Raw genomic sequence first — 19,571 nt, forward strand, 5'->3', positions numbered from 1 at the left:
TCTTCTGTTTTCCCAAACCCTGCTGTGCTCTTCCCAATCCCTACTGTTGTTTTCCCAAACCTTGCCCTTCTGTTCCCAGATCCCACTGTCCTGTTCCCAAACCCCCACTGTTCTATGTTCCCAAACTCTGCCATTCTGCCTCCCAAATCCCAGTGCTGTTTTCCTAAACCCTGCTGTTCTGTTCCCAAATCCCACCATTCTCTTTTCCCAAACCCTGCTGTTCTGTATCCCAAAACCCCACTATCCCATATCCCAAACCCTGCCATTCTTTCCTTAAATCCCACTATCCTGCATTCCCAAACCCTGATGTTCTTTCCCCAAACCCCACTATTCTGCATTCCCAAATCCCACTGTTCTTTCCCCAAATCCTGCTGTCCTGTATCCCAAACCCTGCTGTTCTTTCCCCAAATCCCCCTATCCTGTGTTCCCAAACGCTGCCCTTCTTTCCCCAAACCCCACTATCCTGCGTTCCCAAACCCTGCTGTTCTTTCCCCAAATCCCACTATTCTGCGTTCCCAAACCCCACTATCCTGTATCCCAAACCCTGCTGTTCTTTCCCCAAACCCCACCGCTCCCTATTCCCAAACCCCACTCCCCTCTATCCTAAACTTTCACCTCTCTTTCCCCAAACCCTCCCTTTTTCTTCCCAAACTACCCCCGGGCACCAGCGCCATCAATTACTCGCCCCCCCCACCCCCCCCCAATTCCCGCCGGCGCGCTGGGCGTGCCCACCCCCCCCTATATCCCACGTGACCCCCCCATCACGTGCCCGGCGCGCCGGCGCCGAGCCCCGCCCCCTTTTTTTTTCCCCCCCCCTCCCCTCCCCTCCCCGTGGCGCGCCCGGCCCCGCCCCGACCCCTGCGCGCGGCGCGGCCCGGAAATGGTGGTGGCGGGGCGCCGAGCTGCGGCTGCGTCGGGCCGCGCGCGCTGAAGGAGACTGAAGGTAACGGGCGGGGGCGGGGCGGGCGCGCGCGCGCCGAGGGGGGGGGGGGGGTGAGTGAGGTGGGGGGGGGGGGCCGCTGCCGGTAACCGGTTTCCCGCGCGCGCGCCCCGCTTCCCGCGCGCGCGCCCCGCGCCTCGCGCCGCCGGGCCCCGCCGGCGCCACCGCCGCCACCACCACGTGGGCGCCGCCCCGCTGCTGGGGTTCCGCGCACCCCCCCCTCCCCCCTCCCTTTCCTTCCTCCTCCTCCTCCTCCTCCTCCTCCCGGTTGTCCCCCCGGTGCTGTGTCCCCCCCCCCCCCCCACGTGTGTCCCCGCCGCCGCCGCCCCGCCGCGCACGTGCTGCCGCCGCCGGGCCCCGCCGCACGTGGTGCGAGACCCCCCCCCTCCTCCTCCTCCCTTCCTCCTCCTCCTCTTCCTCCCTCCTCTCCCCCTCCGCCGCCTTCCTCCTCCTCCTCCTCCTCTTCCTCCCCGGTGCCGGTGCGCGGCGGGGCCATGGCGGCGGCCGGCAGTGACACGTGTCCTTGGCAGAGGCCGCCGCGGCGGGGGGGAGCGGCCCCGCTGGATGCGGCACCGGGCAGGGCGCCCCCACGCCGAGCCCCTTTTCCCCCTTTTTTTTTATTTTTTCCCCTTCCCCCCCCGTTAAACCACCCCCTCCCGGTAAAACCGGGCCCGTTCCGCCGCCGGCCCCTCCCCGCCCCCCCTTCCTCCGTCCCGCCCGGCCGCCAAGATGGTGCCGGAGCCCGGGGCCTGCCCGCAGCACCGGGGACACCGGGGGCACCCCCACACACCCCGGGGGGGGCTCACCGGGCTCTACGGGGGGGGCTGAGTCAGGCCCCGCCGGTCGGGCAGGTCCCGGGGCTGCGTCAGCCACCGGCACCGCCAGCCCCGGTGGAACCGGCTCTGAAAGCCCCGGGGCTGGGCACGGACACACGGACACAACCGGGGGGCTGCCCGGCTGGCGGCACCGGCACCGGTGGCCGAGCCTCGGTGGGCACCGAGCCGGTACCGGGAGGCACCGGGGCGAAGCGGAGGGCACCGTGGCGGAGGTCACGGGGTGCCCGTGGTGCTGCTCACCCCACGGGGCTCCCCCAAAAATCCTCAGCGGGGATTTGGCGAGACCCCGGTGCTGCCGGGACCCCCGGTGCCCCCCGGCACAGCACCGAAACCTCCCCGGCACCGGGCGGCTGCCACCACCCCCTCGCCGTGCTCCCCGTGCCTGGCACCGGGCAGCACCCAGCCTTCACGTCCCGGCTGGCGGAGCCGTACCCAAATCCCACAGCCCGGTGCCGGTGCCGTGCCCGTGGGTGGGGTTTTTGGGTGCTCCGGGGGCTGGCGGCGCTGCACTGCAGCACGCCCGGCCGGCCCGGCACAGCCTCGTGCTCCCGGCGGCCCTCTCCGCGCGCCGCCAGGGCTGCAGCCTGATTTTTTTATTTTTTATTTTATTTTTTTATTATCGTTATTTTTCCTCCCCCCCCCCCGTCTTTCCTCCTTTCTCTCCAAGTCACTCGGATGAAAGGTCTCTGCAGGCCCGCTCAGTCGGCCCAGGTTTTTCCCGCGGGGGGGTGAGTATCGAGCTCGGTGCCGGGGGGCCCGGCTCGCCCCGTCCCCTCCGTGCCTTTGGAGTTCCTTTTTTCCCCCCCCCCCCCGTGCTTTGAGCCCTTCCTCCCCGCTGGTTTTCGGGTGGCCAAGCCCCGCGCTGCCTTTTTCCCGGGGCCGCTTCCCGGGCAGGGGGTGCTCAGCACCCAGGGTGAGCGATGGGGACAAGGGGGGGGGGGCACGGGGGATGCTGAGCCCCCAAACCACAGCAGGATCGATCCCCGGGCTTACGGCTGGGGCTGCCTGCGAAGGCTGTTAAGGGTCCGGCACCCCAAATTATAGGGGGCGGCGTGGAGGGGGGCCAGGACGCAGGGCCTGAGGATCTGGGGCCGGATCCTGCCTGCGGTGCGGGGCCACTTGTGGGGTTGCCAGCAGGCGCCGTGCGGGGTGGCGAGGTGCGCAGCCAGCTCCCCTACCCGCTATGGGGTACGGGGGACCCCTGCCGTGCTATGGGGCCGGGGGGCGCCTCCCCCCCCCCCCCCCCCTTCTTGCCCGGGCGGCCTTTGCCCTGGGGCGGGGAGCGCGGCACCGGGTGCCAAGTCCCTCCCGGGTCCCGGCCGGCGTCGGGCGGGCAGGGCACGAGGGTGCCAGCCCCATGGGGCCGCGTCCCCGCGGGCAGGAGCGGTGGTGGCGGCGTGGGGACGGGACGGGACGGGATGGGACGTGGGAGCTGCTCCCTGCCCTCCCCGGTAGGCGTTTTGCGGTGGGGACCCATTGCCACCGGCAGGAACAGGTTGGGCCAGCCGGGGGAAGCGTTTTGTAGGTCAGCCGGGGTGGAGCCGGGTAGGGGCTGACGTTTGGGGTGCCCCGCTGTCAGCCCCGGCCCCCCGCAGCCGGGTGGTCACCGGCGGTGGGTGCCTCGTCCTCCCGTCACCCCGTGCCCGTGCTGCGGTCTGTCGGGCACGGCACGGCTCTGGTTTGACCCCCGTTGGGGTTTAGGGGCTGGGTGTGCCCCCCTTTTTATAGGGGCTGGTGCGGATAGGAGGTGCTGAGGGTATGGTCCTGTGCCCGCAGATAGCGAGGGGACCCTTATGTCCAACCCCATGAAATGAACAAAGCTCCACAGCCCACAGGAGGAGCCCCGACAGCCCCGCACCCTGCCCCTTCTCCCGGACTTCCACAGGTAAAGCCCCTCCGGCAGCTTTTTGGGGTCGGCTCTGCCCTCCCCTGCTGGGGATTGGGGCCGTGGTGCCGACCCCGTTCCCTCCCTGCAGTCGACGTTCCCACCCGCTCAGACGGCACCTGTGGTTTTTAACCCGGCACCGACCTCACAAATGAATACGCCTTCCCAGCCGCGACAGGTAAGGGGTTTGCCCCGGGGATTAAGGGGTTTAGGGGTTTTGGGGGGGCTCCTCAGCACCCCACGCACCTCTCCGGCGACCACAGCGATGCCAGGAGGCACCGGGGGGCACCAGGAGCCTGGTCCTGCCCTATGGGGCCCTTGTGCGTCTGCGAGGGGGGGATTGTGCCCCAAATCTCCGTGGTGCTGCTCAGTTTTGGGGTCTCACCCCTCCCTCCCGGCCACGGGGTGCAGGGGGGACGGCTGGTGGCGGGGCTGGCAGCGAGTGACCGCTCTTCTCTCCTTCCTCCCCGTCCCCCGCCCCTCGCTCTCCTCCTCTCTCAGTTTCCAGCGGGGCCTCGTGCTATTCACCAGCAGGTACTAACCAGCCCCTGCCCCGCATGCTGCGCGCCCGGCACCGCACGGAAACCCCCCCCCGGGGAACGAGGAGCGAGGGGGGAGCTGCGCCGAGCCCCCCGGGGTTGGGCAGGCTGGGGAGACGGGGGGGGCTCCCTCTCATTTTGGGGGGTTTCCCTGCGGCGTCTCCGAGCTCTTGCATGCGGCCGTGCCTGCGCTAACCCCGGCCTCTCCTCCTGCCTCTACCCTCCTCTTCCTCCTCCTCCTCTTCCTCTTCTTCCTCCTCTGTCTCTTTCTGGGGGGGTCTCCCAAAGCCGTGGTGCTCCCCGGGGTGTCCCCGTGCCCTGCTGCTGGCCTGTCCCTACCCAAACAGCACCCGAACAGCACCTGGGGGGGGTTGTGCCGTGCCCCCAGTGCCCCCCAGAGGCTGTGGTGGTGCTGGGACCCCCCCAAGCTGCGTCCTCGAGACCCGTGGGGGTGTCTGGATGCGCCCCCCCGGTCCTGCCCGTGTCCATCCCCCCCTTATACCCCTCTGGGAGCACAACCTGGGCCTCCATCGGCCTGGGGGGGGGACTGCTGGGGACGGGCCTGGCCGCGTCCCCCCCTGCGCTGGGGGGGGCCGGCAGGGATTTGGGGTGCCCCAGAACGAGTGGGTTTGGGACAAACCAGCACGGTTTGGGACACGGGCAGGGGGCCGGGGGCTCCCCGCTGTCCTCTTTGTGCCCGTCCCCTCCCCGCACGCACCGACCCCAAGCAGGGGGGCTCCCCGGGGGGGGGGTCTTTCCCCATCCCGCAGCCCCGCAGCCCCCGTGGCAGCAGGTAACCGCTCTCTCTCTCTTTCCCCTCTCCCCCGTGCGCTCGCTCTCAGGGCGGATTCAGGTCTCTCCAGGTAACGCTTCCCCCTCACCCTACCCGTGGCTGGGGAGGGGACACCCCCCCCCCACCACACACACACAAACAGGCCCTTCCTCAGCGGGGACAGCACCCCACAGACGCACTAAACCCCTTCAGCACCCCCTAAACCCTGCATAATCCCAGCGGGAAGAGGAAGAGGAGGAAGAGGAGGAGGGAGGGGGAGGCCGAAGGGGAGCGGGGCAGGACTACAGGTCCCGGCAGTCCCCGCGAGCGCCGGCCCCGCTGCGAGGCACGCCGGGACCCGAGCTGCTGCGTGCGGCCGTGGCCGGGGCTGCGGGCGCTGCCGGCCCCGTGGGGCTGGGAGTGGGGCAGCGCCGGGCATGAGCTGGGGCGGATGGAGCCAGGCGGCCCCCCAGGTACGTGGGGGGGGACGTGGGGGGCACGATCCGTCCCCATAAAGGGGAGTTCAAGGGGTGCTGCCCGCTCCCAATCCCCGCCCGGCGCCGCTCGCCGTGCCCCGGGGTGGGGTTTTTATGGGGTGAGGGGGTGCCGGTGCCGCGTCCTGAGGTTGTGTGTCCCCCCCCCCCCCCTCCCCAATTTGTCTCCCCCCCCCCCCCCCGCAGCATTTCTACCAGAACAGGGCCCAGCCTCCCGCCAGCGCGTCCCGCGTGCAGAGCAACACGACGGCCCGGCCCGGCCCGCCCGCCCATGTCTATCCAGCCGCTTCCCAGGTGATGATGATCCCCTCCCAGATATCCTACACGCCTTCCCAAGGAGCCTACTACATCCCCGGACAGGTGAGGGATTGGGGTTTTGGGGTGGGGGGCGCGGGGATGTTGCTTGGGGTCGGAGATGTTTGTTTTATGGGGTGGAAGGGGTCCCGGGGTTCCCCGAGCTCCCGCTGACCCTATTGGGGTGTTCCCATCTCGGCATGGAGGCTGCAGGCGGTGCTGCCCCACAACCCGTTTGGGGTGCCACGGGCAGCCCCCCCATTTGTGGTTTGGGGGTTTTGGGGTCTGCCTGCGTCCTGCGGGGCCATAACCAGCCTTTTCTTCTTGTCCCCTGCTGTAGGGTCGCTCCACGTACGTCGTCCCGACCCAGCAGTACCCGGTGCAGCCCGGCGCCCCTAGTTTTTACCCTGGAGCCAGCCCCACAGAATTTGGGACTTACGGTACAGACCGGGGGGGGGTTGCTCTGCTCACCACCACTGCTCTGTCCGCAGCACCCTGCCCCTTGGTCCCCCGCAGCCCCCCAGTTTGTGGGCTGAGCACAGACCCCTCCACCCCCCCCAGGGCTCAGTGAGTACCTATTAACACCCTACAAACCGCTTTGGGGCGCAGGGGGCGTCCTGCATCTCCCAGCCCAGCCCCAAAAGCCCTGCCTCGCGTCCCACCCCTCCACCCGCCTCCCCCCGTTCCCAAATCGGGGCCGATTAATATTTAACCACAGGCCAGACTTTATCCCTTTCCTCCCCCCCGGCTCCCCGGGAAGGCAGCGAGCAGTTATTGGGATCTCGCCCCCCTCCCCAAGCCAGCCGCAGCCCCCCAGGAGCGGGGCAGTGGGGCTGGGGGGTGGCTATGGGGCCGTGGGGCTGTGGGGCCGGGGTCTGGGCAGCGGCTGCTCCGTGCCTGCCCCCTCCCGGAGCCGGGGAGCGGTGTTGGAAGCAGCCCCCCCGTTTTTTTTTTTTCCTCCCCCCCTTCCTCCCCGCTCGCATGTGGCCGGCCGGGCTGTGACTATATTTAGGCTTGGTCCGTCCCGGGAGGCCCGGCACACGCAGAAATGTGAGCCCAGGCCTCCGGCCCGGCCCCGGCACGGCAGCAAAAGCGAAGCGGGGCGGAGATGGGTTTCTCCTGAGCCAGGTACGTGCCCGTCCTGCCTCCCCCCGAGACCCCGCAGCCCCTCGGAGCGAGGAGGAGGAGGAGGAGGAGGAGGCAGCGCTCAGAGCTGGCTGCGCCTCCGTGCTCGGAGCTGGGGCATCCCGCGGGAGCCCTGGGGTGGTTTTGTCCCCCCGCCTGCATTTTTGGGGTCCCCTCCTTCTTCTGGTTTTGGGGTGCGAGGCTTTTTTGGTGCCCCTGCTCCCCCAGCCTGGCCCCGGGGTCCTCCCCGCAACCCCACAGCTTCCCCGAGGTGCTGCCCCGACCGCGTGCTGCCTCCTGCCCGTGGGGTCCCCCCAAGCTTCCCTCTCCCTCCCGCTGCCCCCCCAGCAGCTGGGCTGGCCCCAAAACCCTCCTGGGCAGGGGAGGGGTGCCCGGCACGGGGCTGGGGCATCTCTGAGCGAGCTTCGGGCTCGGCACAGCCGCGAAAGTGCTGGAGCTGGGAGGAGGCCAGGGCCCAGCTGCCCCTGTCCCTCCCCGTGCCGGCGTCCCTGTCGCGGTCGCTCCCTGCCCGGCCCTCCCATGCTGTGGGGGGGATGCTCGTGGATCCTTTGGGATGGAAGCTGCAGCTTTTAGGGGCTGTGCCAAGCCTGGAGCAGGGCCCAGCATTGCCTCCAGCCCCCCGGCAGCGCTATGGGGTCCCAACGGGGTGCCCGAGCCCCCCGGGGCCGGGCTGCGAATGAATGGAGGGTGCGGACGGGGCTGCACGGAGCCGCCCTGGGGCTGCTGCTGCTGGCTCTGGGGAGATAAGGGACGAAGGGACGGGGCAGGAAGGCAGCCAGCCGCCTGCTGAGCTGTGGCTCCCGTGCCCAGCCATGGCCCAGCGTCCCGGAGGGGCCGGTGGGCACGCGGCGAGCGCCCGTGGGGTGCGGGCTGGGCGTGGGGGCGGCGCGGGGACGCCGTGCCTCACTCTGCCTCACGGGGAAGGAATTCGGGCGGGCCTGTCGGGCGGGTTGGGGTGAAGCCGAAGCCGGCCCCGATGCTACCGGGGTTCGCTGGAGGGAGGTGTGGGTTCCCCGCAGCTCTGGGCAGCCCCCCTCGTGTTTTGGGGAGCGGGTTCGGTGGGGCCGGCGGGGCGCTGCCGCTGACGCTCTTCTCCTCTCCTCTCCTCTCCACCAGCAGGGGCTTACTACCCGGCCCAGGGGGTGCAGCAGTTCCCGGCGGGGGTCCCCACTGCCCAGGTCATCGTCAGCCAGCAGCCGCCGATCCCCCCAAAACGAGAACGCAAGACGGTAAGGAGCCAGCCCCGTGCCTGCGGGGATGGAGACGGGGACGGGGACGGGGACGGTGCCGTGCGGGAGGAGCGCGGTGCCGCGGCCCCGTGCCGGGGGGCTCGGCGGGGGCCGGCGACCTTGGGCGTCCCGGCGGGCGGCGTTGTGCTGAGTCACGGCTCCCGGGGGGGCGGGGGTGCCGCGGCTGCCAACTGCTGTCTGCTCCCGGAGATGCCGGCGCTCGGAGGCCTCGCGCGGGGCCTATTTATAGCGGGGAGGCGAGCGGCCGCACGCCCGGCTTGGGGAGGGGGGGGAGCAGGAGGTGCTGCCGGGCCCGGGGGTGCTGATGGAGGGGTGTCGGAGCCCCCCCCCCCGGGCTGTGCACTCCCGCTGGGTGTGTTTGGGGTGGGGAGAGGGAGAGCTTTGGGGTTCTTCTGTGCCTTGAAATGGGGTCCTGGAGCCATGCGTCGTGCCCGTGCGCCCCGCAGCGCGGTGCTGCCGTGCCATGGCAAAGCTGTGGCTGTTTGTGGGGTGCCCGCAGCCCGGGGTCCCCCAGGCCCTGGAGATAATGCCCAAACCGGTGCCTGGGACACCCCAAAACGGCTGGGAACATCCCACTGGCTCTGGCTGCCTGGCATGGTGCCTTCTGAGGCTTGCCCTGCCCTGTAGTGTCCCTTCCTGCTGCGCATCGGGGCAGGCACCCCTCTGCAGGGTGCTGTGCCCCCCTGGGGGGGGAGATGGCACCCACTGGTGTCCCTGAGCTGTTGTCAGGGCTGATGTGGTGCTGGATGAGCCTCTGGCCTCCCTGCTCTGAGAAGGGGCTGTCCTGGGGGTGTCAGGCTCAGGGAAAGGGGGAGGCGCTGGGTGCTGTGCCCCCCACCCCACTGACGCTTCCCCTCCCTCTGCTCTGACCCCTGGGCAGATCCGGATACGAGACCCCAACCAAGGCGGCAAAGACATCACTGAAGAAATCATGTCCGGAGCGAGGACCTCATCTACCCCCACCCCTCCACAGGTCAGCGGGCCCCCGTTTCCCCGCTGGGGTGTACGGGAGGTGCTCGGAGCCCCAATTAACACCTCCCTGCTTGCACCCCTAGGCTGGAAGCGGTTTGGAGCCCCAGGCCAACGGAGAGACCCCTCATGTAGCAGTTATTATCCGGCCAGGTACGTGTGTGTGCTTGGGGGGGGCTGTGTGGGGCATGCAGCCAGTTCCCCTGGGGTCTTTCCCTAGACGTGGGGACCAGCGACCCCACTGTTGGACCCAGGAGAATTTCTGGGGGCTGCCTTTGCTTGCCCTGAGCATCAAAGGACCCGCGTTGTCCCTGTGCCATCTTTATCAGCTTGGTGCGGGTTGGCACATCCGTCCCTTCCCTTCCTGCTGGGACCTGGAGGGGGTCAGGGCGCAGCGGGGACCAGAGCCCCCCCGTTAACGCCCCATCTTTTGCAGATGACCGCCCGAAGCCCGCGCTGGTGGTGAGCAAGCCCGTCTCCCTGGAGCCCAGCAAGTCGGCGTCGCCGTCGCCTCCCCCTCCCCTCATCCCCGAGGCGGAGCCCGTGGTGCTCTCGGACGTGACGCTGGTGCCCATGGAGCCCCCCGGGGATGCGGACACTAAAGTGGAGCAGGGCGAGGCGCCGCCCGACCCGCACCAGACGTTTAGCGCCATCACTACAGTGCCAGGGGCCGGGGAGCTGCCCCTCGCGCCCCAGCCCGACACGGACACGGCGGCCGCGGCGGAGGAGGAGGAGGAAGGGGTGGTGGAGGTGGAGGAGGAGGAGGAGGAAGAAGATGAGGAGGAAGAAGCCGCCGTTCCCCTCCCGGAGCCCACCCCGCAGGCGCCTGTGCCAGCCGAGGTGCCGCCGGCACCCGTGTCCCCCCCGCTGCCAGCCGTGCCCCCGGTGCCGGCCGCGCCGTCGCCGCCGCCCGTCGTCCCGCAGGCCCCCGAAGCGCCCGCCAAGCCCGCCTCCCCCAGCCCCCCGCCGCCCCGGGAAGAGCCCTGCCCCGAGCCCGGCGCCCCGGAGCCCTCCGCCGAGGCTAATGGGGTTTTAGAGGAGTTGCCCGAACCCCTCCCCGAGGCGCCCGTGTGCCAGCCGGTGCCCGGAGCCGGAGCCGTGCCCGTGCCGGAGCCCGTCCCGGTGCCCGCCCCGGCTTCCCCCGTCGCCCAGCCCGAGGAGCTGCCCCTGCCCAACGGGGTGGAGGGCGCCAGCAAAGCGGAGCCGGGCGAGGAGCAGCCCGAGTCGGACGTCAGCCCCATTTCGGAGCCCGAGGAGCCGGCCCAGCCCGGCACCCCCACCTCCCCCGTGGCGGAGGAGGAGGAGGAGGAGAGCGAAGGCCCCGCTGAGGCCCAGGAGCGGAGCTCGAGCCCGGCCCCTGCCCCTTCGCAGAGCTTGGAGGCGACCGTGCAAGGTTCAGGATGCTGGGCTGGGGTTGTGGGGTGCCCCAATGGGGTGCCAGGCACGTGGGGATTGGGTGCCGGGTGGGGGAGAGGTCCGGGAGTGCACCCAGATGGGGTGCAGGAGTGTAGGGTGTGTGTTTGGGGGCGTCCTGGCTCACAAGGGGATGGGGCACGGTGGATGTGCACGGGGTGCCTCAGGTGGGGGTGTGTGGGGGGTATCGGGGGGCTATTTGAGGCCGTCCCGAGCCATCTGGGGGCGCGGGGAGGATGTGGGATGTGTGCCGTGCACGGGTGGAGATGTTCTTCAGGGGGACCCTGAGGTTATGGGGTGTTTGTTCTGCGTGGGCACGTGGGAAGCACGCGGGGACCCTGGTGGAAATCGGGGAGCCGTGGGCTTGTGGTGCGGGGGGAAAGATGTTCCCTGTGATTTATTTTGGTTTTGAAGTGCTCGGCACAGGTGTGTGACTGCTCATGGGGTGCCCTGGGGCTGGGCGGGGGCGGTGATTTATGGGGTGTCTCCGTGCAGAGCACCCTGTGGGGTGCCAGGAGGGGATCGGGCGTCGTGGGCGCACCGTGCCCGGAGAGAGGGGTGGATAGGGGGTGTCACCATAAGGGACACCCTGCACGGGGACAGAGGTGCCACGAGGAGCCTGGGGTTAGGGGAGGCTGTGGATGTGGTGCCACAGCGAGGAGGGGGCAGTGGGGCGGGTTGGGGTCCCTGTGCACAGTGTGGGGGGGACGTGTAGGGCCAGCAGGGCTGCGGGTGGGCACAGAGCATATTTGGGGACAGGCTGTGCTGGGTAGCAGTGGGACTGCGTCCCCGTGAGCCCGTTGGTGTTACCGGGGCCTCGCTGGTGCCCTTGGGGTGTTTGGGGGGGGGACACTACATGGGTGCCCACCCCTCACATCCCTGCCCCCCCGCCAGTCGCCGTGTCGGTGCCAAAGAAGAAGCGAAGGATGAAGGAGCTGAACAAGAAGGAGGCGGTGGGCGACCTGCTGGATGCCTTCAAGGAGGTGAGCGTCCCCAGGCACCCGGGGGGGGTGGCCCCCACGTCCCGGCCCCTCTTCGTGATGAGCTCTGCTTTGTGCCGTCGTGTCTGGGCCACTGATGCTCCGTGATGGTGTTGAGCGTCTGATGGGGACGGGACGGGCCCGGTGTGGGGTGGAGGGGACGGGATCGGCCTCGTGGTGTGACCGCTGCCCCTTCCCGTGCAGTCGCAGATCAGTGACAGTGCCTCGGAGGCAGAAAACAAGCCTCCCCCGGCCGCCCCTGCCCGGGAAACGGAGGACACGGCCCCTGCCCGGCCCCAGGAGGAGTCGGAGGAGACGTGGGAAGAGAAGGAGGACAAGCTGGCCCCGGAGAAGGGCAAGGCAGGGGAGCAGAAGTACCGCTACAAGGAAGGTGAGCTGCGCCTCGGCCCCACGCACCCGCAGGGAGCCAGCACCCCGGGGTGCAGCGGTGGGGAGGGTGGCAGGATCCAGCTGCCCTAAACCTCATGCATTCCTCTTGTCTTGTCCCCAAACCTGGCACGGGGTAGGGGACACCTCTGTCCCCTGTGCAGGAGGCAGGGAGCTGGTGCCATCAGGCTTTGCATCTAACCAAGCAGGCTGGTGCTCACAATTTGCCAGCCCAGGGCAGCTCCGTAGCTGTCGGGATCCCACCTCGCTGCTCCCCAGGGAAGGTATGGGGCCGCATGATGATTTCCCTTTTTTCTCCCTGCCGCAGAGCAATGGAAACCCTTGAACCCCGAGGAGAAGAAACGATACGACCGCGAGTTCCTGCTGGGCTTCCAGTTCATCTTCGCCAGCATGCAGAAACCCGAGGGGCTGCCCCAGATCACCGACGTGGTGCTGGACAAGGTTGGTGCGGTCCTGGGAAGAGGGGTACTGGGGGGGGGGGCGGGCAGGGCTGGGCTGGGCTGGGCAGGGACCCGTGGCCGTGCCCTGGGTCCTGCTGCAGCGAGCCTCGTGCGTGAGCAGAGCCCGGGGGGGGCACTGCTGGGGGCTCTTTTTCCAGTTCCTCGTCCCGGCGCTGAGGCTGGGGGATGGATCCATCCCGCTCCTCTGCCCCCGGGCATCCTCAGCCCTGTGTACCTTCGCAGGCCAACAAAACCCCGCTGCGGGCGCTCGACCCCATCCGCCTGAGCGGCATGAACTGCAGCCCCGACTTCACCCCCTCCTTCGCCAACCTCGGCCGGCCCGTCATGGGCAACCGGGGCCTGGTGAGTACCCGTCCCGCTCCCCCTTCCTCCCCCGCTGCCTGTCGGTGATGATCCAGCCGTCGAGCTGCTGTGTCTGGGCCACTGATGTCCGTGATGGAGCTGAGGATCTGAGCCAGGCGCACGGTGGCCGCTCCCGTCCCCGTCCCGAGGGGTTGGAGCAGAGAGATGAGGTTTTTTGTGTGTTTTTTTTTTTGTTGTTTTTCTCCCCGTGCCAGCCCTCAGGCTTGGGGCCGCGCCGCTCCCAGCAGAGCCAGAGGAAGGAGCCTCGGAAAATCATCGCCACCGTGTCCCTCAACGAGGACGTCAAGCTGAACAAGGCCGAGAAGGCCTGGAAACCCAGCAGCAAGCGTGCCTCCGAGGAGGAGGATCCCGAGAACATCAAGACGCAGGTATCGCGTCTACTGGGAGCCGGGGCGGGCGGGCAACGAGCCCGGTGCCCTCAGGGGGATGGCATCCCCCCTCGCTGACCCCGTTGTCCCTGCAGGAACTGCTCCGCCGCGTCCGCAGCATCCTCAACAAGCTGACGCCCCAGATGTTCCAGCAGCTGATGAAGCAGGTGATGGAGCTGTCCATCGACACGGAGGAGCGGCTCAAGGGCGTCATCGACCTCGTCTTCGAGAAGGCCATCTCGGAGCCAAACTTCTCTGTTGCCTATGCTAACATGTGCCGTTGCCTTATGGGGGTGAGCGGGGCCTGGGGGGCTCTGGTCTTGGCTGGTGGGGGTTTGTGGAGGGGCTGTTGGTGAGGGTAGGTTGTTAATGCCTCTGTACGATGGGGAATTGATCGGTAAGGTGAGGAAAATGGGGTGTGCAGCCGGAGGGTTGAACCCGGAGTCGTGGCACGGAGGTGGAGGATGGGTTTTTCCCTGCTGGCTGTGTGGGGAAGGCAGGACTCATGCTCCCCGCTCTGCCCGCAGCTCAAAGTGCCCACGACAGACAAGCCCACGGTGACTGTGAACTTCCGCAAGCTGCTGCTCAACCGCTGCCAGAAGGAGTTTGAGAAGGACAAGGACGACGACGAGATCTTCGAGAAGCGGCAGAAGGAGATGGACGACGCCAGCGCCGTGAGTTGGGGCCTGGGCACGGGGGTGGGCTGCAGCTGTTGGGGGCTGCCACGGCGGGGCTGGGGGCTCTGAGCCGATCCCCCCGTGCCCCCCGCAGCCCGAGGAGAAGGCCCGCATGAAGGACGAGCTGGAGGAGGCGCGGGACAAGGCCCGCCGGCGGTCCCTGGGCAACATCAAGTTCATCGGCGAGCTCTTCAAGCTGAAGATGCTGACGGAGGCCATCATGCACGACTGCGTGGTGAAGCTGCTGAAAAACCACGACGAGGAGTCTCTCGAGTGCCTTTGCCGCCTGCTTACCACCATCGGCAAGGACTTGGACTTTGAGAAGGCCAAGGTACTCCCTGCCCTGCCCTGCCCTGCCCTGCCCTGCCCCTAGCAGGGATGTGACCGTGCCTCTGTCCCCCTGCAGCCCAGGATGGACCAGTACTTCAACCAGATGGAGAAGATCATCAAAGAGAAGAAGACATCATCCCGAATCCGTTTTATGCTACAGGATGTAATCGACCTCAGGCAGGTAAGGCACGGGGCCGGCTGTCCCCTCTGCCGTTGGTGTCCTCCGGGTGCCAGCACCCCGCTGGGGACACGGAGGTGGGTACGTGAGCCCCGGAGACACCATGCTACGCCCTGGCCCTTGGGTAGCATGGCAGCGGTAGGGGGCACACAGTAACTGGCAGCTGTTTAATGCAGAGGAGCTCCTCCAACAGAGCCCTCGAGCGCCAAAAGCTGCCACAGTCCGCGGGGAGCTGTGGTGGCTGAGGTGGGCTTCGGGGGCTGCATGGATAGGAAGGGGGGGAACGGCCTCTGAGTGCCCCCTTCCCTCCTCCCCGTCCCTCTGCAGCACAGCTGGGTGCCGCGGCGAGGAGACCAGGGCCCCAAAACCATCGACCAGATCCACAAGGAGGCGGAGATGGAGGAGCATCGGGAACACATCAAAGTGCAGCAGCTGATGTCGAAGGACAAGAGGAGAGGACCGCCCGGGCCGTCCTCCAGCAGTGAGTGCTCGAGCTCTGGGTGCAGGCTGCTCCTTCTGGGCACGGATCGAGGCCGGGCTGTGCCTGACTCCTGTGCCCTCGGTGCCCAGGTGGACGCAGCAGCCTGGTCGCGGATGACGGCTGGAACACGGTGCCCATCAGCAAGGGCAACCGGCCCATCGACACCAGCCGGCTAACCAAGATCACCAAGGTGAGGGCGGCTGATCCAGGCCGGATCCTGCCCCCCTGGGCACGGTGCTGGGCTCGCAGCCGACCCTTTTTTTTGACCCTCTTTCTGCCCGCAGCCTGGATCGATCGACTCCAACAACCAGCTCTTTGCGCCGGGCGGGAGGCTGAGCTGGGGCAAAGGCAGCAGCGGGGGGTCAGGCGCCAAGCCGGCCGACTCAGGTAGGAGGCGTGGGGCTGGGATCCTCCCCCTGGCAGTTCCTGCACCCGGGGACGTGCCGAACTCTGAGAACTCCCCTCTTTTCACGCCCAGCATCTGATTCAGGGCGACCGGCCACCAGTACCTTGAACCGCTTCTCAGCGCTCCAGCAATCCGCCCCTGCCGACAGCCTGGAGTCCCGTCGCGTGGTGCAGAGGTGAGCGTGCTGCCCCGTGGGCTGGGCTGGGTGCAGGGCAGGGAGAAACCCCCCAAATGGGGCAGGGGATGTGCAGACAGCAGGCTTTGCCTAGGCTGGAATCATCCTGTGATGATTCCATCGCAGTTGAGTCCTTGAGGAGGCACTGGGGAGGGCTGGGGATTGGGGTGAGACTGCCTGGCCTCGTGTAGCTCCGCGGGTTGGGGTCAGGGCGGGTGGCAGTGCCCCTCTTCACCTCGCCTCCTTCCTCCTCCTGCCCAGGAGCAGCTCCAGCCGCGACAGGTCAGAAAAGGCCGGGGACAGAGGGGACCGGGAGTCGCGTTCGGAGAAGAGCGGCGACCGCCTGGAGCGCCCCGAGCGGGGGGAGCGGGGCGAGAGGAACAGGTCCACCCTCACCAAGAGGAGCTTCAGCAAGGAGACGGAGGACAGGAGCAGGGAACGGGAGAAGCAGGGCGGCCCCGAGGCCGTGCGCAAGGCTGCTAGCATGACGGAGGAACGGGACCGGAGCCGAGAGCCCGGTGAGTTGGGGAGGATTTTGGAAGGGTCCTCGGGGGTCTGGGTGCCGGGCGGCGCCTGATCCTCGTGCTCCCCTCAGTTAAACAAGAGCCAGCAGCTCCCGCAGCATCGCCCAAGCCCACGCTGTCAGAAGAGGAGCTGGAGAAGAAATCCAAGGCGATCATAGAGGAATATCTGCACATCAATGACATGAAGGTGAGAGCCGCGGGTGGCCGGGCGCAGCACCCTATGGCCCCGTAGGATGCTGGCTGCTCCCCCGGGCGGCGGTGCCGGGGTGAGGAGGGGGAGCTGGGGCTGTCACGGGACGGCGCTGACCCTAATGTTCCCACAGGAGGCCCTGCAGTGCGTGCAGGAGCTGGGCAGTCCCTCCTTGCTCTACGTTTTCGTGCGGAACGGCATCGAGTCCACGCTGGAGAGGAGCACGATCTCCCGCGAGCACATGGGCGTCCTGCTGTGCCACCTGGTGAAGGCGGGCACGCTCTCCAAGGAGCAGTACTACAAAGGGTGAGGGAGACCCGGGCAGCCCCCTGGCTTTAAATCCATCCCAGAGACCTGGCGAGGCTCCTCCCAGCCGGAGGGCACGGAGCCTGCTGGATCCCAGCTGGATCCCAACCTTCCTTCGCCCTGCAGGCTGCGGGAGATCCTGGAGATCGCCGAGGACATGGAGATCGACATCCCGCACATCTGGCTGTACCTGGCCGAGCTCATCACGCCCATCCTGCAGGAGGAAGGCATCCCCATGGAGGAGCTGTTCAGGTGAGGGCTGCGGGGCTTTTTTTGGGGTCCTGGAGGGGTTCCCGGGGGCACATCTAACAGCCCCTGCTGCTTGCGCCCCACAGGGAGATAACGAAACCCCTGGTGCCCATCGGGAAGGCCACCACGCTGCTGGTCGAGGTGCTGGGCTTGTTGTGCAAGGGCATGGTAAGTGTGGGGTGCTCGTGGAGCTGCCAGCTCATGGGTTTGGGGGCTGGCAGCCTTCCTAAGGGGGGCTTAGCAGGGTTGGGGGTCAAACCCCTCTGCGTCTGGGGGCCTGGCAGTGCCCCTTGGTGCGTCGGGGAGCCGGGGGCAGCCGGTTGTGGGACGGGGAGCAGCAGCACCCGGGGCTCACTCTGGGTTTTGTCGCAGAGCCAGAAGACCGCAGGCAAGCTGTGGCGGGATGGGGGCCTGAGCTGGAAGGAATTCCTGCCCGAGGACCAGGATGTCAACAAATTTGTCACAGAGCAGGTGAGGGGCCGCGTGGGGACCCCCAGCCCCGCTGTTGGCGGCGTGGCATTCCCCTCATGCCGCCCGTGACGGGTTTTCTCTCCCCCCTGCTCCCCCAGAAATTGGAGTACACGATGGGGGACAGCTCGGACACGCCGAGCTGCAAGGAGCTGACCTCAGAGGAGCTGTGCAAGCAAATGGACAAACTGCTGAAGGAGAACCCGAACAACCAAAGAATATACGACTGGATCGAGGTCAGGGCTGCGGGCAGGACGCCCACGGGGGCACCCGGGGGCACCCTGCTGGCTCGGCCCCCTCTTACAGCCCCTCTCATCCCTCCCGCAGGCCAACCTGAGCGAGGAGCAGGTCTCATCCAACATGTTTATCAGGGCCCTGATGACGTCCGTGTGCCATTCAGCCATCGTCTGTGAGTGGGGCTGACGCTGGGGTCACTTAGGGGCCACGGGGGGGTGTCGCTGCCCGTCCCTCACACCTCTCCCGTCCCGCAGTTGAGAACCCGTACCGCGTCGACGCCATGGTCATCCGCAACCGGGCCAAGCTGCTGCAGAAGTACATGCGGGACGAGCAGAAGGAGCTCCAGGCGCTCTACGCCCTGCAGGCCTTGGTGGTGAAGCTGGAGCAGCCTCCCAGTGAGTGGCGGGGGGGTGGCAGGCGCGTCCCTGTCACTACGGGGTGGGTGGATGGGTGGGTGAATGGTGGCTGGGGAATGACACGGATCCCTTTATCCCCCCCCCCCAGACCTGCTGCGGATGTTCTTCGATGCCCTCTACGACGAGGACGTCATCAAGGAGGAGGCCTTCTACAAGTGGGAGTCGAGCAAGGACCTGTCGGAGCAGCAGGGCAAGGGGGTGGCCCTCAAGTCGGTGACGGCGTTCTTCACCTGGCTGCGGGAAGCCGAGGACGAGTCGGATAACAACTGAGAGCCCGTGAGGAGGAGGAGGAGGAGGAGGAGGAAGAGGGGGGAGAGAGAGAGAGAGAAGGGGGGGCACCCCCGGGTGCGACTCCATCCCCTCCCGGCCCCGACCCCCTGGACTTGCTCTCACACTGGGGTCGGGGGCCCCGCTGCGCCCCCCCTCTCGTTTTATTGCTCCTCTCCCTCCTCCCCCCGCCCCGGTTCCGTACTGGTTCCGTACTGGTTCCGTACTGGTTTGTCACGGTGATAACGGATGGATGCTGACGGAGGTGGGTGGCACTGGGGGGCCGCTCCGGGGCTCTCCTTTTACCCCCCCCCTCCCAGCCACGGGCACCCTGGGGCACCGGGAGCGGGGCCGAGCACCCCCAGGCTCACGTCACGGGGAGGGGGGACGGGATGGGACGGGGCCACGCTCACCCCCCCCCTCCTCTCCCTCCTCCTCTTCCTCCTCCCCACCTCTTGCTGAAATATAGAGATATATATATATATAAACTTATTAAATTTGGTTTGGGGACAGGAGTGTGATTTCTCCCCCTCCCCTGTCCCCCCCTATTCCTCCATCACTGCCTGGAGCCCCCCCACCCCCCGAAGGTTTTTTATTTTAAATAGAAATCATTCCCCCCCCCGCCCCAGCTCCTGCTATGACACCTTGGGGGGGGGTGCCGGGGAGGAGGGGGGGGCGACCCCTTCCCTCGGGGCCAGGCTGAGTCCCTGTCCCCCCCCCAGAGCCCCCAGCCCCCCCTCCAAAAACGTTCAAGGCCACAATTGGGCAAGCGACGGGGCGGCCCCGCATCCGCGTCCCCTGTATTTATAGAGCGCCGGATGTGACGAGCCGCACGTGTAATTATTAAAACAAGGATTCAATTACTGGTCACGTGAATTTGTAAATAATTATTATTATTTTTTTTTTTTTTGCCTTTTTTTTTCTTTTTTTTTTTTTTCTTTTTTTTTTTTTCTTTTTTTTTCTTTATGGAGTATTTAATTGAAGATTTAAAAAAAAAAAAAAAAAGGCATCTTTTCACCTTAAAAACTGGAAATAAAAGAACATTGCTAAATAACGCGCCCCCGTGTGCCGCTGTTGCCGCCCGGCCCTGCGCCCCTCTCGTCCCGTGTCCCTTGGGCTGGCAGGGGGGGGGTGCCAGGCAGGGGCACCCCGAGGCAGACGGTAGGTACCCCCCTGGGATGGGCTCTCCGGGGTTTGGGTGTCTCTCCGTGTCCCCCTCCTTGCCACCTGGGGATGGGGGAATTGTCCCCAAATGTCCCTTTTCTTGCCCCTTTTCTTGCCCCTTTTCTTGCCCCTTTTCTTGCCCCTTTTCTTGCCCCTTTTCTTGCCCCTTTTCTTGCCCCTTTTCTTGCCCCTTTTCTTGCCCCTTTTCTTGCCCCTTTTCTTGCCCCTTTTCTTGCCCCTTTTCTTGCCCCTTTTCTTGCCCCTTTTCTTGCCCCTTTTCTTGCCCCTTTTCTTGCCCCTTTTCTTGCCCCTTTTCTTGCCCCTTTTCTTGCCCCTTTTCTTGCCCCTTTTCTTGCCCCTTTTCTTGCCCCTTTTCTTGCCCCTT

The 19,571-nt window shown here is 67.1% G+C and overlaps 1 protein-coding gene across 9 annotated transcripts; it reads left to right on the forward strand.

The window, feature by feature from the left end:
• Window positions 1-844: 844 nt before the first annotated feature.
• On the forward strand, window positions 845-18,898 carry EIF4G1 (eukaryotic translation initiation factor 4 gamma 1). 9 transcript variants are annotated; one of them, XM_084528932.1, is made up of 34 exons: window positions 845-943; window positions 3,553-3,661; window positions 3,753-3,839; window positions 4,163-4,195; window positions 5,043-5,063; window positions 5,653-5,826; window positions 6,101-6,200; window positions 8,023-8,135; window positions 9,037-9,129; window positions 9,212-9,278; window positions 9,562-10,518; window positions 11,433-11,521; window positions 11,723-11,909; window positions 12,234-12,367; window positions 12,592-12,729; window positions 12,945-13,118; window positions 13,214-13,411; window positions 13,646-13,792; window positions 13,890-14,126; window positions 14,202-14,306; window positions 14,631-14,784; window positions 14,874-14,974; window positions 15,069-15,171; window positions 15,263-15,365; window positions 15,627-15,883; window positions 15,961-16,076; window positions 16,213-16,385; window positions 16,512-16,637; window positions 16,721-16,802; window positions 17,007-17,105; window positions 17,204-17,338; window positions 17,430-17,511; window positions 17,594-17,734; window positions 17,844-18,898. In XM_084528932.1, the coding sequence occupies exons 2-34, from the start codon at window positions 3,587-3,589 to the stop codon at window positions 18,023-18,025; spliced, it is 4,983 nt and encodes a 1,660-aa protein (XP_084385058.1). In that variant the 5' UTR covers window positions 845-943; window positions 3,553-3,586; the 3' UTR covers window positions 18,026-18,898. The 9 variants fall into 9 exon arrangements, with proteins under 9 accessions (XP_084385058.1, XP_084385060.1, XP_084385061.1 ...); XM_084528934.1 differs by having other exon boundaries at window positions 15,275-15,365; XM_084528935.1 differs by having other exon boundaries at window positions 12,610-12,729.
• Window positions 18,899-19,571: the final 673 nt, after the last annotated feature.

Source organism: Aythya ferina, assembly GCF_964211825.1.
Source record: "Aythya ferina genome assembly, chromosome: 9".
In the NCBI taxonomy this organism is placed as follows: Eukaryota; Metazoa; Chordata; class Aves; order Anseriformes; family Anatidae; genus Aythya; species Aythya ferina.